The 16409-nt window shown below is 39.8% G+C and overlaps 1 protein-coding gene across 1 annotated transcript; it reads left to right on the plus strand.

The window, feature by feature from the left end:
* Positions 1-209: 209 nt before the first annotated feature.
* Positions 210-15963, plus strand: gigyf1b (GRB10 interacting GYF protein 1b). The gene is made up of 26 exons (XM_048178074.1): positions 210-555; positions 2802-3294; positions 3408-3471; positions 4180-4309; positions 4450-4545; positions 4908-5022; positions 5768-5870; positions 6074-6267; positions 7155-7372; positions 7515-7620; positions 7797-7952; positions 8075-8196; positions 8278-8509; positions 8605-8771; positions 9220-9317; positions 9401-9498; positions 9607-9680; positions 10684-10815; positions 10904-11107; positions 11219-11400; positions 11490-11647; positions 11739-11902; positions 11995-12039; positions 12191-12302; positions 12658-15103; positions 15181-15963. Exons 3-25 carry the CDS (start codon positions 3437-3439, stop codon positions 12705-12707), a joined length of 2991 nt encoding a protein of 996 aa, XP_048034031.1. The 5' UTR covers positions 210-555; positions 2802-3294; positions 3408-3436; the 3' UTR covers positions 12708-15103; positions 15181-15963.
* Positions 15964-16409: the final 446 nt, after the last annotated feature.

Here is a 16409-nt window from a genome sequence, read left to right on the forward strand (position 1 = left end):
AGTCATACAACATACCAGCAAAAGCCATGACAAAAATAATAATAGTACTAATTATAAAAATACAATAATAATAAAAAATAATAATAATAATTTATTATTATTATTATTATTATTATTATATAAACAAAACGAAAAAGAAAAGAACATATCCAGTGATTCTGCAGCCCGCTAGCAGTGGATGGCAGTAATGCGCTATTTTAGTTCTCTATCCTCCGTCGAGCAAAAAGAAGAAGAAGAGCTTCGCGGTTCATTGGATGAAATTCTCATGTGGTTCATGTCCAACAGCCATTTTTGTAAAACACAAACAACAAGACGACCGAGCGAGACAGAAAAACTCATTGCGACCGTTGCAGATACGGGAAAAAAATAGATATTCAATTCAACATCGAAACTCACACAAGACAAGTGATCAAAACGGAGACATACCAGTTCAAACCATCGGTTACTGCGGAGCACGTGCGTGCAAAAGGAGTGAGTTCTTTAAAGAAGATCCAACTCTGGAGAAAACAGTGGCTGGCTAGTTTAGCCTAGCTGGCCAGCAGGCTCGCAGAAAAGGTGCGTGCTAAATCATTTTCAGCTTATCAGTGGGTAGTGTGCTTTGTGCATTGGTAACGTTAGGTGAAATCATGTTTTAGTGGTAATCGCACATCTATGTGGTTGGAGCTAATCGCTCTGTATCAGATGGTTCAAGGGCTCGTAGTGAAGGCCTGCAGCGAGGACGCAACGCGAGCATATTTGAGACGCTACAGCTGCGTTTCCTGCTCTGGGTTTCTTAAAACGTCTCAGACTTATTTCGCTGATTATAATTAGATTACTTCTTAACCTTCTTTAAAAACATATCTCGGTCTCAACCGTGTTGCATAACGTCGCGACGAGTGTTTTGTCGCGTTAAGCTGGACTGCTGCTTGTGGAGTTATGATTGTAGTTTGGAAAGTTGTCACGGAAGGTTTTTGGCTGTTAAACTATAACATGAGTTCTGTTTAGTCCTCTTTTGGCTTATAATAAATGTTTTTAATTCATTTAATCCCACCAGTAAAAGTTCTTGACGTTTTTACAGTTTTCAGCTGTAATGGAAGTGCAGACTGACTTGATTTAATGTGCACATTTTTACACGTTTTGTCTAAATAATTTCACGTCCAAAGCTGTTTCATTCCTGTTGCTTTTCTTAAACGTGTCCATGATAAATGTCCATTCATGCATGCACATAATACAGCTAAAACTGCCTTATTTGGTGTATAAAAATATTTGTAGTGTCTGCTACTAAAGTTTCTAATAAGTTTAAATAAGTCATGGTAACAATACTTGTCAATGGTCATATCTGTGACTTGGGTAAAGTTGGTTTTATATTCGCACATTCGGACATCCGTATTCAATAGCCTTGTTAACCACACTACATTGGACATTCACAAGTAAATATGCCATTAAAACAATACTTGCCTATTTTGATCGACTGTGAAAAATGTTGTAAGTTGACAATCGTTGGTTGTCAATATCATGTCGCTGCTTAAAATTCGCAAACATTAATTTATGGCACATTTATTGGAAAGTCTGAATTTATCAGAAGTGCGAATATAAAACCAACTTTACCCAAGTACATCTGTGAGGAAAAATCAGTAATTCTTTGATACATATTCTAATATTGTAGATTTATTGTTAAAATAAATGAAATAAAAAGTAAAATGCATTTGTGTCATTGCCCCCAAAATTGCCTTTCAGTAAAATATTAAATTGTTACTTTATTGTTTGCAACTAGTAAATCTTTTTGAGAAACTGAGCAGTTTTGGACTGTTGTTGTTTATTTGTGCTTGTTTTTAGATGGGAAAAATTGGGATTAAGTGATTAAATACAGTAGGTTTAATTTGAATTTTAAAATTAATGCTATACTTATGTTTATAACAGAAAGTGTAGTGTATAATTATATTCACAACATATACACTATATATTTTTCAATTCTCTTTAATGACCAGTAAGTGTACAAAATGCTTTTGCTGTACATTTTTAATTCTGTGATCAGTGTTTATTTTAACAAAAGCAATTAAATATAAATCTGAAATATCTAAATATATTAGATGGAAAAACTTCAATGAAAATTAAAAATTTTGAACTGAAAATAAGCTTAAGTTGAAGTACTGACTGAAACCCCTGAAGATGAATAGAAGAATTTTTAAAAAAACAAAACTGTCTGAGAGGACCGTCTTTGGACAGGGTTACGGTGAATGAAATCATGAAAACTGTTTCATCATTTCCACTTAATCGAACATACTTTTATTATTCCAAATACAATTTGTATAATGCTAATAACATTGCCATTTTGCCAACGAGTACAACTTTAGTTGAACTCTACTATACTATATTGTCATAACGTAATGAAACAGTTTGCTTTTACACACACAAGATGTTCTGTGCAATTTCATAATGACAGGGTTTGAAATGAAGACCTGTAAAATGTGGGTAAAAGCCAACTGTGGAGGGTAACAATGTCAAATCAATATGCTACGCAATTTGGCAGGTTGTGTTTCACAAATTGTTCACTCAATATGCTAGCAAAGTTTATGTAATCTGCGCAGCTTTAGCACACATACTCAACTCATAAGTCAATATGAATATTAAATATAGCTATAATATAAATAGAGTTTTTGTGTGTGTGTGTGGGGGGGGTGTATGGGATGTCTCGCATCTTTCTCACCTTTTTCACCCCTGATGTGTTTGCATCTCTGTTTTTAAGCAAGCATCTAATATGCATTGCATGATTTAAATGTTGCTCTATAAGCAGTCAGTTTTACTGTTTTATTTCTCTGCAGGTGTGAGGAGTTGGGAGCTGAAGGCTTGTCAATGTAAAAAGAATTAAAAAAAAAAAAAAAAAAAAAAAAAAATCTGAATATAAATAAAAGAGCTGAAGAATCAAGAGGAGAGTTACCCAGCAATAGTTAGTTACGGCATTACAAACTGCCCTGAAAGTTTTTGTCCAACAGCAGTTGCTGTTATTTATGCTGCCACAAATTCTTAAACATAGTGTGTTTTTTTTTCTCTCTGAAGTGTTTTCAATTTACTGAATCTTTTTTAAAAGATCTGAAGTTACTGGCACATTAGGGTGGTGTGCCATCTTTTGGAGCTCTTATATCTGGCTAGGTATTCATCAGCCTTTATCTCCCTGAAACTGGCAGCTATTATAATATTCATACAGAGTTTAGAATTACCAAGTCCACCTCAGCACACAGAACCACCGTACAAGCTCTGACAGAACCACCTCATTCCTGTCCCCCCCTTTCATCCTGGTCCTGTTCTTTGGACGAGGTAAGCACCGCCCGTGATGTTCTTGTTGTATTGTTTTATATTAATAACATCTCATATTTTGATGTGTGTATGCTGATTGATAAATGAGACTTTGACTTGTCATTTAATAACAGAAACCTTGAGCCCTCTGGACACCCAGAATATGACTGCTGAGACACTTAACTTCGGTCCAGAATGGTAATATATGCATTTCAGATGGTATGAATTCAAATGAATGTGCTTTATCTTGTAGGTCTCCATTTATGGAAATAAACTCTTACCTAAAGAAACAGTTACCAGCCCTCTGGCCAGTATCTCTCGCCAAAATCAATGTTTACTTGCGTTTGGCACTTGCAGAGTGTTTTTGCACTTCAAACATATGCACTTTTTTGCACTTTGATGATTGAGAGATAAAGGATTTGGACTTTTTGGCAGTCTGTTGGAGGAACACATTTTTCTTCCATTGATCTGATCTGATCTGATCTGATTTTTAACTAATACAGCACAGCTAAAAACATGACTGAGGTACATAAAGTTAAATTTGTTTTGCCCTGTTGAACACATTTAAAAATATGTTGGATAATCTGATTTGCCTTATTGTTATCCTTTGTGAGGAATATTTAGTGTGCTGTAAATTTATGAACTGCCATATTCTGTTCTGGGTGATTTTTTTTTTCTGTCTTACTTCCCCTGTAAGTGTCAGCAGAAGGAAACAGATGTTTCCCCTTTTTGTGTAATTTGTGATTTTTTTTATTTTTTTTTTTTTTTTTATTTAGATCATTTTTTATTAAATAAAAGATCAACCTCTCCTCTCATTTTCTGCTTATACACAATATTAAATCCAGAACGATTATTTGTGTATAAATGCGTGATGTAAATAATCACGATGGCGTCTGCTTGCTTCAGGCTCCGTGCACTATCCAGAGGGGGGAGTGTGACGTCCCCTCCCCCTTCCCCTGCAATGCCAAAGTCCAAGTTGGCCGACTACCGCTATGGCCGCGAGGAGATGTTAGCACTTTATGTCAAAGATAACAAGGTGAGGGATTCACGGCACCTGCGGTAAAAGTCAAATCAATTAAACAGCACAGGCTGCCTGTTCTATTCATTATAGTAGTCAGTAAGAATCAATAAGTGTTTCTCCTTTACATGACTTAACTGAGATTTTGTTCGTTTAAGATCCCTGAGGACATGCAGGATAAGGAGTTTGCTGCTATCCTGCAGGATGAGCCTCAGCAACCGTTGGCCTTGGTGCCCCTGACTGAAGAGGAGCAGGTGAGTCTTCACTTCTCTGCCTTCCCTGATCTTGTAGTGATCACAAGAAGCTAATTTCATCTAGAGTTGTCAAAACCAGTCAGCTGATAGATGCCTGCTTTAAAACGGTTTCACGGTCATATCCAATGAACCGTGAACACAATGGCTAATCAGAGGTGTTTATGAATCCGCTCAACAGCGCTCAAAGCATCAGATTTTTAAAATTTCAGTACCGATTGGTACCGAAGTCGGTACTTTTGACAACACTAATTTCATCCATTTGTTTTTTTGGATAAAATGAGTTATAATTAGTTATAATGTTATTCGTTGTAAATATGTAACACATCAGTCATGTTTTTCTTTTAATTTCTCTCACCTTTCAGAGAAACTTCTCCATGTCTGTGAACAGTGTGGCTGTGCTAAGGCTTATGGGTAAAGGAGGTGGTGCTGTACCGACAGGTGTAGCTAGAGGGCGTGGAAGCACTCGAGGAGGTCGAGGTGGGTTGTGACCATTGGTGTGAATTTGGAACAGGACTAGGGCTGGGCGATATATCGCATGCGGTTGTCACTGTCAAGCTACGCAATATCGTGTTCATTATCGCAGATGAATCGCCTTCGATAATGAATGCGATATTGCGTAGCTTGACGGTGAAATACGGCTCTTGTCTATTAAATGCCGCTCCATTTGAAAGCAGGTGATGGCGATTTAGCGGTAATCAGGGAACCGGCTTTACTCACGAAATGCGTGTGACAATCGCATGCGATATATCGCCCAGCCCTAAACAGGACTATCTGTTTAGCTGATGGGGCGAGTGAGTGGTTAGAAAACCTGGTTGAAAATGGCGATTGTTTTTCCAATTCTGTGATGCAAGTACAGAAATTACATGATTGCCTTATTAAATAATTTCAGTACGGACATGAATATAAAATTAATTACATTTGTGTGTGTGTGTGTGTGTGTGTGTGTGTGTGTGTGTGTGTGTGTGTGTGTGTGTGAGACTACAGTGAAAATCGTCTTTCCAGCTACATAAGTTTCATCTTTTTTTTTTTTAATAATTACAGAATAATTACAAAGAAATGTCAAGGTCACATTCCATCTCTTCCCAAAAAATTATATAATATTTAATAAATATATATAAATATATACATTTATTATATTATTATATAAATATTATTATTATTATTATTAATAGAATAATATTTTTAAAAATATATTTTTAATATTTTGTTTCTCTGTCTGTAGGGAGAGGCAGAGGAGAAGGCGGATTCTACCAAAGAAGTGTGGATGAAGATGTCGGGTTTGGCCGAGGACGAGAGATGCACCGCAGCCAGAGCTGGGATGACAGGTGGGTTTTACATTAATTTGTGCATTTGTAAGTAAAATATACAATTCACATATCTATTTGAATATCAGTATACTTGTAACATGCATTTGTATAACTTGAATCCATTAAAATGTTGGTACAGAATGTAGAATAACTCTTAAGTGTAAGTGTGAGATGTTCATGTTCTCTTGTGCTGATCATTAATATAATATTTGCTGTTTCAGAGGTGAGAGGCGCTTTGAGAAGCCCTTGAGGCGTGAAGGTGGGCGTGGTGGATTTGAGGAGGGCGGAGCAGGAGGAAGGAAGGAATATGCACGCTCAGACAGCGATAACTGGCGTACGCTCAGAGAGGAGCAGGAGGACGATGATGGGGCAGAACCTGGCGGAAGCTGGAGGATTGCTGGAAGTCGTCGTGAAGGTACATTCCTTTGTTGTTGTTTTTTTGTAAATATTTAAATTATTTTATTTCTTTTTTTTAGGGATTTAAGCACGTAGTGTTGAAACCTTATTGTAATTGTTAGGATTTTTAAAAGTGATCAGGCGGACCAAACCTTAAGCTGTAGAGGCTTGAAACTTTGGGGGATGGTAGTTATTGCTCATAACTCCTAAACTGTTAATCGCAGACTTATATCGTTGGAATCCTTGGCTCAAGCAAGGATTTTTTTGAAAAACCCAATCAGAACCAAAGCAGTTCATAAAAATTCTCTGGAATCTGATTTTCAATAATAATAATAAGTTGAAATTTCAATTTATGTCCCTGACAGGACACCAAGACGTCTGAAGTAGGCGTGGCCAGTTTTACTAAAACTGCTATCACTCTTGAACAGAATGAGATAATTTCACCAAACTTGGTACACCTATGTACGGGCTCAGTCTGTGGTCACCTGAAAAAGGACGTGGCTACTGGCCACTTGGTGGTGCTATAAAATGAAAAAAAAAAAAAAAAAAAAAAAAACACTAAAGCAGCTATAGCTAGGCAACTGTCAGTCCGATTGAAAACTGGCATGCAGTGTCTTGGTCCAAGGTGCTGTGAAGCAGATCAGAACGAAACTCGCTGGGCCTGTTTGACTTACTGCCTAGAGGCCCATGAGAAATCGGAAAGAAATCGTCCACCGTAGAGTGCCATTGTGTTGTGAATGTTATTGTTTTTGTCCTACATCTGATTGTTACGCATTGTGGCTTTTTTATTTTATTTCGGGTTGGCCTAGACCCCAACTGAACAGAAGCAATAAATGCCTTAAAGCGCTTGAACCACGGTAATTGCTGGTCGCAGTTATATTTAAACTGGTATTTTCTCTCATCTAGACGGGGGTCCTCGTTCAGCAGGTTGGCGGGATCATAGCAGTGGGGAAGGCCGTCGTAGGAAGTTTGACTTTGACTTTCGAGATGGAGAAGGTGGACGGAGAAGGGCTGGAAGTGAGGGAGGAGAGGAAGAGCGAGATGGCCTGCCTGAATGGTGCACTGATGAAGAAGAGGGAGAGATGGGAACCTTTGATTCTTCTGGAGCCTTTATGTGCATCAAGGTTCGCTTGTGTTTCAGGGCGACTCTTGAAATATGATTTTGTTAGGTTAAATTTAAAATGCATTCTTGCACATGACTGTTAAGTAACTTCCTGTTAAATTAGTAAAACAAATAGATTAAATTAAGTTTCTGTGACCATTCAGAAAAACTCCAGAGATGCAATCCCCGAAGACCAGGAACTGGAATTTGAGGCTCTGGAGGAGGAAGAGGAGGGTGGTCAGGAGAAGACGGACAGCCCTGCTGATAAACGTAAGAAAACCTGTAGTATTCCAGAAGCTCATTTGATTTGATTCTCTATCTGGTTCATTTAACAGGAAATGGCTGTTGGCCTTAACATTAAACCGTTAGCGTCTTCCATTTCTCATGCTGAAATGTTTTCTCACTTTTTTTTGACAGATTTCTAAATTTGTCTCTTCTTATTTTAGCGGAAGAGTGTGAGGCAACAGCTGTGTGTGATGGAGACAGGAAGTCATCATCTCCTCATGCTGTGTCTGTTCCTGCTCCTGTGCACCCTTCAGAGCAAGAGACTCCCAAACCCATAGTCCCTCCCCCCTCCAAACCTGCACCCCAGCCGGCTGAAGGTACTCTTTCCTTTTTCTTGCGTTCACTCTTTTTCACTTTTCAAGCCTTTTTCATATTTGTTTCAAGAATTTGCCATGCAATACACTCCGGATTAAGGCTGCATTTGTTCTTATAAATTCAGCTCCAGCAGTTGGCACCACACCTCAGACGCAGAGCACCTCTCCTCCGTCAACCACTGGTAATGATCTTCCGACAGTAGGGGGAGACACTGAGGAGGAAGATGGCATGAAGCACCTTCAGCAGGTCAGTGTGTGTTTGCTTATTTTTGTTGCTCTACGTTCTTATGATAGAAGCGCAAAGTAAAAAAACATCTGTCTTTTAAAGGAGGCTGAGAAGATGGTGGCGTCTCTGCAAGACACGTCCCTTGAAGAGGAATGTTTCACTCAAGCTCTTCAGGAGAGCCACATCAACGTGGCACACACTCACTCACACCCGAATACACATACGCTCTCTCACTCCACCCCACACACTCTCCCACACTCCGCTAGTGCCCTGCCCCTTTCTCACGAGTCCGCAATGAAGTGGTTCTACAAAGACCCTCAAGGGGAGATTCAAGGTAATGCTCGCTACCACATCCTCGTTCATAAGTGGATGTTTTTTGTTTTCATTACAGCCTAAAATGTTAAGCTGTCTTGGTTGTCTGTCTTTCAGGTCCATTCACTACAGTGGAGATGTGTGAGTGGTTTCAAGCGGGGTATTTCACCATGAACCTGCTGGTCAAACGTGGCTGTGATGAGGGATTTCAGCCCTTGGGTGAAGTTATCAAGATGTGGGGACGTGTGCCTTTCTCTCCTGGCCCCTCCCCTCCTCCACTTCTGGTGAGGAACAGTGAATTATTCAGAAAAGGGTTTCATGAAACTTTGTGCCATGTATTAGCAATAAGCTTTGTTACAAAGATGATACAATTTTAACCTTGTACCTGAAGGTTTTTAGAATAATACTGAAAGCCCTTTTATTTGCCATAAATGTGTAATCTTTTGCCCTAGAAATTTGTATATTAATTATGATACAGTAAGCTTAATTATATGCACTGTATGATAGGGTGTTAGATTATAATCCATATTGAGTAAAAATGTCCTGACGTTATAGTTATCAATGTCAATTTTTGTTGCCAGTGCTCCGACATATCATGATATCCTCCTGTCCTTCTCCATCATTGCTTTACTGTTCTCCACTATCTAATTCTAAAAATAAAAAAGACAAATAGTTTAAAATAGTAAAGTTGGATAGACGTACAACTTTTTAGTCTGTTTTCTGTTGCTTTAGGGGAACATGGACCAGGAGCTGTTGAAGAAACAATTAGAGCAAGCTGCCACTGCAGCCCTGTACCAACAACTTCAGATGAGATTTCAGCACATAAACAGGTATCAACCCCTTGTGATTGATGTATCAGCCGACCAGGTATATACATACGTTTTGGTTTGTGAGTGATGTGTTTGCATCTCAGGTGTGGGGAGACTGGGATGCCTGCGATGAACAGGTCCATGTCAGTGCCAGACACCGGGCCCTTGTGGGACATGCCTACCTCAGTCTCTCAGCAGTCAGGTACTGCCAGCTGTATTGATGCTTTGTAATAGCCACTTTATTTGTTAAGTCCTATTGTTCATACCATTGGCTTTACTGTTTGTTTTTTTTTGTTTGTTTGTTTTTTAGGCGGTGAGACCAGTCTGTGGGACTTAACCATGAGTAACTCCGCTCAGGGTCCAACTCTTGAACATTTGCAGAAAGTAGGCAATTTATGTAATCTTCAAATTAAATTGCCATTCAAAATATGCTACAGTAAAACAGACAGTCCTGCTATAGTTTACCGGTCTTGTCTTGATCAAAGGTTCAGTGGTGACTAAAGCCCAATGCATTACTTCAGTTTTGATTTGAAACAGAGCACATAGCCTGGACCTTGTCCAGTGTCTGTGTTGTTTCTCTTCAGAAGTTATGACTGATCGAATGTCTTTGTACTAGTGCTGTCAATCAATTTTGAAAAATTATTTGTGATTAATTGCACCTAACATTAATGTTTTTTTATATATTTTATATTGTAATAATTTCACATTTAATCTCCAAATTAATGTAGAAACAAAAATAACATATTTTAAATATTTGTTAACGGCATCTTCAAAACACGCCCCCCGTTCACTACCATTGCTTGGAGGAGCCAGGATATTTTTAAATATATCTCCAATTGTGTTAGTCTAAAAGAAGATAGTCATATACACCTAGGATGGCCTGAGGGCAAGTAAATCATGGGATAATTTTTATTTTTTTGGTGAACTATCCCTTGAAGTGAATTTTAAAGTTAGGACTATTCCACACTTGGGTACTTGATGGCTTCCGACAATGTCGACTAGTGGTTGAAGTAGTTGACTACCTTACTATTACTTTATGCAAGCCCTACTGCCCTGTTCCTGGGTTCCAACCCTAATCAAACACACCTGAAGTATCTAATCCTGCATTTCTAGATCACTTGAAAACACACAGGCAGGTGTGTTAAAGCAGGTTGGAAATAAAGTTTGCAGGATAGTGGGACCCAGGTGCAGGGTTGAAGATCTCTGCCCTACTGAATACATACCCTAGCGTTAATGTAATAACCCGAAGAATGCTTTGGGCTTAAGCAGGACTGTGACTTCACACGTTACTCTCTCATCTAGGTGATCACATACATTTCATGTTGAATATGTAAACTTCAGTCATAATTCTCTTTTGTTAATTGAGCGTGTGCCGCCCATGTGTTAGATCCAGGAGAGGCGTGAAGCTGAACTCAGGGTGAAGCGTGAAGAAGAGGAGAGGAAACGGAGGGAGGAAAAGCGCCGACAGCAGGAGGAACAGAAGCGGAGAGAGGAGGAGGAGCTTTATAGACGAAAACAGGTGAGCACCCTCTCACATGCTGGGCCACGACTTTTGTACTCTGAAATGTTTAAGATGTCTAACACGTTTGTATGTTTGTGTTTTACAGCAGTGCCGTCAGCAGCAGGAGTTGATCATGAAGTTTCTGCAGCAGAGCCAGCAGCATAGCGTGTCAGGGGGCGCAGGGTGGAGCGGAAGCCAGGCAGGAGCTCTGTCTCTGGGTAAAGCTACCGGAAAGAGCATGGGACTCCTGGAGCTGGAGGCAGAGAGACTTCACAAACAGCAGCAGCAGAGAGCACAGCAGCAACAAAGGGTAAAAACATCTTGACATCCACATGAGCAACTGATATCATTCATTATTCACTTGCTGTTAGAAGGAAATTATGTTTCTTCTACTTTAACTTTTCATGTGTGTTTTGATCAGCATGGAGGTTTGACAATGGGCCAGTGGAATGATGGGCCAACTGGGATGTGGTCAGGAGCTAGTATGGAAGGCAAGGTGGGAGGCGGAAACCCTGCTATGGGCATGTGGGACGAGGCCATGAAGAACCAAGCCAGCCATCGCAACATTGGCCTGAAGAACAGCCGCAGCAGTCCCTCTCTCAGGTACACAAATTCACACACACCGTTTACCTCTCCTTTTAAACCAGTGTTTTTACACACAGTGTTCACCCCAAAAGTGTCCATGTTCTCAGTGAGCAGTACATGCTGAATCGACGCAAGCGTACTGATGATGAGGAGAGGCTTCTGAAGCTTCTTCAGGGCATGAAACCTCAAGACGGTTTCACCACTTGGTGTGAACAGATGCTCCACGCTCTCAACACCTCTGCAAATAACTCCTCTTCACTAGATGGTAACTCACATTTGTTGATTGCTTCTCTTCCTGCTCTCTACTCCAAGAGGAACTCAAATTAGAGTTCTGATGCTTATATTTCTCTCTGTAGTGCCCACCATTGTGGCATATCTGAAGGAGGTGGAGTCTCCGTATGAAGTTCATGACTTTATCCGCATTTATCTGGGCGATACCATTGAAGCCAAAGAGTTTGCCAAGCAGTTCCTGGAGCGCCGTGCCAAACAGAAAGCAAACCACCAGAGACAACAGCAGCAGGTTTCTGAATGTCAATTTTTCTTTTGTGTCTCTCAATATTTTTTTTTTTTTTATGGATGCAATGAGTCTTAATGTACTGAAACTTTCCACAGCTGTCCAAGGAAGTCTCTGGATTAAACATGAACTTCCCCCTGCAGGTAGAATTTTTAAAAAGACATGGCATTAAATTGTTTTTCATATCAAGATATCATGATATCAGTAATAATTTTCATTCATCTGGATGTATAACTTGCCTTTTTTGCGTGTCCATTGCTGTATTTTAAAGTCTTCTGTTTTTTCTCCTTACAGTCAATGTTCCAGGCAGCTCACATTAATAAGGGCGGCAGTGTGTATGACACTCAGGGAGGAAAAGCGAAGAAAAAGCCTAGCATGATGCTCCCCTCTGACCCCAGTATCCTCGGTTAGCGTGCATGCTCGCATACACTCACGCACCCCTGCTGGGTTACATTCAGCTTTACCCATCAACATGCATACATTACCCAGAATAACCCTTGGAACTACTGTTGTTTTAATCTGCGCTCTGGCTCCTAGTCAAATTCTTACTGTCTGGGTCATAGTAAGATCTTCATCTAGAGAAGAGGATCTGTTTACTGATATGCTTATTGAAAGCGTTTTCTACCCTGCTTCAAGGGGGAAAAAAAGTACAAGGAATGTTTATGAATTAGTCATTAGTATATTCCCAGATGGGAAATTTCTTGTAGAAAGTGAACCCTCAGACCTCTCAACCTCTGTTCTCCTGTTTCCCACCTCCGCAGGCTACTCATTCCTGGGGGGAGGTGAGCTGGAGCAGGTGGAGGATTACTGACCCAACCCGTCTACTTGAGTTTACCTGAGGCCTTAAACCTGGAGCAAATCAGCAGAGGAATGTGCACTGCTCAGTGAGGGAAGGGGTGGGGCAATATTTGTCCACGCCCCCTCTCTCTTTCTCCCTCTTTCTCTCATTCTGCACTGTGAGAGGAGCAGAAGGAGGTCGTTGGGAGGTTCGACGTGAAGAGGAGTTCCTCTTCCGCCTCCCTTCAGTAAAGCACCTTACCTAAACCATTGCACTTTAATGTTTTCATATTTGAAATGGAGTTTTGTCCTTTTTTTACAATGCAAAATGTGTGAATATATTGTTGCATATATTATGTGTAGAATATTTGTATGAGTATACATACGAGAGGTAGGAACGGAGTGGTTTCCGCCACATCGAACACAGAGGTTGAGAAACGTTTTAGGGGAGATTTGAGTCTAGCGTCTCTCCTAACAGACAAACACTGTTGTATTTTTATGTTCGTGGTAAAGCTATAAAAATATGAATTTGAAAACTTGAAGATTTGCACTTGTTTAACAAAAAAGAAAAAGACAAAAAAAGTTAGGATAGGTTATGAGGATTTTTGTGAGTGTGTGCACGAGCGTAAGAGAGATGAAGTCTGCACAAATTTTATTGCTTACCAACCTGTATAAAACAAATGCCATGCTTTTATTTTGTTCAACACAATTTTTGTACTTCATTGAGCATGTGTGCTAAAGTGTGTGCGCGTGAACGGACAGAAGACATTTGTGCTTTTTTTTTTTTTTTTGTACATAGGCTCTTAAAGAGACCGATAGGACAGTCAAGCATTGCGTTTTTTACCCTCCAGTGTTTCAAAGCATGACTGAGGTGCTGTTTGGCCCGTTTGGCTCTGTTATAAGAGGGCAACCGTGGTCGCTGGGTTTGTTTTGTGTATAAATGTAGCTCCTTTGTTGTCTGTCTACAAACTATACTTACATTACATCTCTTCCCCTATCACTCATTCTCTGTCCACGATGTGAACTATTGCCTTCTGTCCAGAAAGTGTGTGTTTGTGTGTGTGTGGATTCTGCTGGCCGGTGTTTTGACACCGTCATGAGGGCGCTGTGATCCTGTATGTCAGTTACTTTTTCGTTGCTGTTGAAAAAGGATGAATGATTTATTTTTTTATTCTATACAAAGTATTTGAACTTTATCAGTTGGAGCACTTTCTAGGCTGCTACCTTGTATTTTTTGAATAATGTTTTTATTTGTTAGGGTTTTTTTTTTTATTTGCCTCATGAGGATGTTGTATTATGAATGAATGTATTCCAAAACAAACTATGTATAACAGTGCATCTAACAACAAGGCTTGAGTGTCTCGGAGCGAAATGGGACACGCCTCACCATTCGGAATATGCCTATTATCTGAGGTCAGATTCTGGAAAGCGCATGGCCTGTACTGAGCTTACGGTCTCCGGCTGGTGCTCTTCCAGAACTCTCACATCACCCGGAGATCGAGTTTGTCTCCCGACATCTTGATGGAACTGTCTTTTCCATCTTGTTACTTGCGCTCTTGATACAGGGCCATTGAGAGCCAAGGATCCGCAGTTTGTAGCAGTAATTTTTTTTTTCTTTAAAAGACAAAATCTATTCCCCCCCTCCCCCAATACATGGGTTTTGGGATCGAAATATGTGATGTTTTGCATCAAATGTTTATTCACCTGAATAAGAAGAGACTTGAGGATCAGAACAGAGGAGATTGTGGTACTTCATCTGTAGAAAAGTTTCCTGCTTTAAACGTATTTCACTCTATTCTGACTGGATTATATTTTTGTAAAAAAAACAAAACGAAAAAAATACAAGACAAAGACTAAAAACAAGCACGGAGTGGATATCAGCACTAACTCAAATGCCATCCTGGAGTACGGAAAGGAGTGGCAACCAGCTGCATTTAGTGCTACTCAGAGAGCGAGACAGGGAATATGTGTGGATCCGTTTTATCCACACACCAAAGGAATGGAGTTTTCTGCATCCTTTGAGCTGCAATCCCTACTGCTCTCTGCAACACTATCAAATGAAGGAAAGTCCTATAGCATTTGAAAAAAAAAAAAAAGTGTTCATTTTTGAATGTTTGATTTTAAAAAAAGCCTTTATGCCTTTTTGAGAAGATTACTGTGCGGAGAAACCGCAGATTCTCACGTCTATCAATCATTTCTTCAAAAACTCCCTTCCCTGCTGAGGGTTGAGGAGTCTAGATGTGATGAATGTTTGGAGAGGAGGAGACGGACTGAAGCAAACTCTCCTCATTTCTTCACTTGAACTAATCTCAAGGACACAGACTTGTCATGATTGCCTGTTGATACAATGAGAAATTTGAGACTTTTACAGCAATTGTTGACATGGAGTTCATGGATGCAAGTTGAAACGACTGAACTGCAGCGAAGCAGGTGAGATGCGACAGCCCGAGATTGCAAACTATTCTACTCGTTGTGCTTGTGATTTAATCCTGACTTTTGTTTTTCAGTTCTTCAAGGATGGAAGTAACCCTGCTTGGACCATCACACGCACCAGTACACATCTTCTGATGTCGTCGAACTGGATTAAGCAAGAGATCACCACTCTTTCTTTTCTTTCTTCTCTTTAGCTTCCTCTCTCTTTCGTCCTGACAACGTAGAATGGGACCCACAGACAGACTAGGTGTGTACGTGCGTGTGAAGAGACTTTTTATGTCTGTAGAAAGACACTCGTACATTCTTCCTTCTTGCTCGCGGGTGAGATGTGGACTGGATGCCCTGTAAATAATGTAAATGATTTTGGTCCCTGTTTGAGTTCTGTCCATCATTTTGAGTGTTTCACATGCCTTAATTGTACAAAATAGAACTGCCCTGGTTGATATTAATGTAACACTTATTAGGAAAACAGCACAGGCTATATCTACACCACTCAGTCATCTAAAGGAATCTGAGCCTGGCTGAGGATGTTTCCCCTACATTGACTTTATTCATCATACCAGTCTGTGGGATGTTTCCACAGTCTATGTATTATTGGTATGTTAATGTTCAAGTGAATAACTGCAATTATTGACATGTACAGATAAAGGTTGATGATGAACATTGGTACATGCTGAAATCTAAAAAAGAATTGTTAAAAAAAAAAAAAAAAAAAAAGAGGTAGTTTGCCTTCCTCTGTCAGTTCAGCATTGAATTTTTTTGAGTTTTAAATTAGGTGGGTACGTACAGAACATGGGGGTTTTTCTTTGAGAAGATCAAAATATGTTAAATGGAAAATAAAATTTTTAAATGTTGAACTGGTTTTCTGTCATTATTTTGCCATTGCTGTCGGTTTAGACCAGGGATTCTTGACTCTGGCCCTTGAGAGCCACATTCCTACAGAGTTTAGCTCCCTAACTAATCTAACACACCTGAACAAGCTAATCAAGGTTTTCAGGCTTACTAGAAAGTTACAGGCAGGTGTGTTTGATCATGTTTGAAGCTAAACTCTGCAGGAAAGTGGACCTTGAGGGCCAGAGTTGAAAGCCCATGGTTTAGACGAGGGGTGTTAAACTTAGTTCCTGGAGGGACGCAGCCCTGCAGATTTTAGCTCCAACCCTGCTCTAATACACAAACTTATTTGTGGTTTTCATATAAGCCTGAAATACTTGATTAGGGTGTTTAATTAGGGTTGAAGCTAAACTCTGCAGGGCTGTGGCCCTCTTGGAACTGAATTTGACACCCCTGGTTTAAACCATAATTG

Source organism: Megalobrama amblycephala, linkage group LG2 (genome assembly GCF_018812025.1).
Source record: "Megalobrama amblycephala isolate DHTTF-2021 linkage group LG2, ASM1881202v1, whole genome shotgun sequence".
In the NCBI taxonomy this organism is placed as follows: domain Eukaryota; kingdom Metazoa; phylum Chordata; class Actinopteri; order Cypriniformes; family Xenocyprididae; genus Megalobrama; species Megalobrama amblycephala.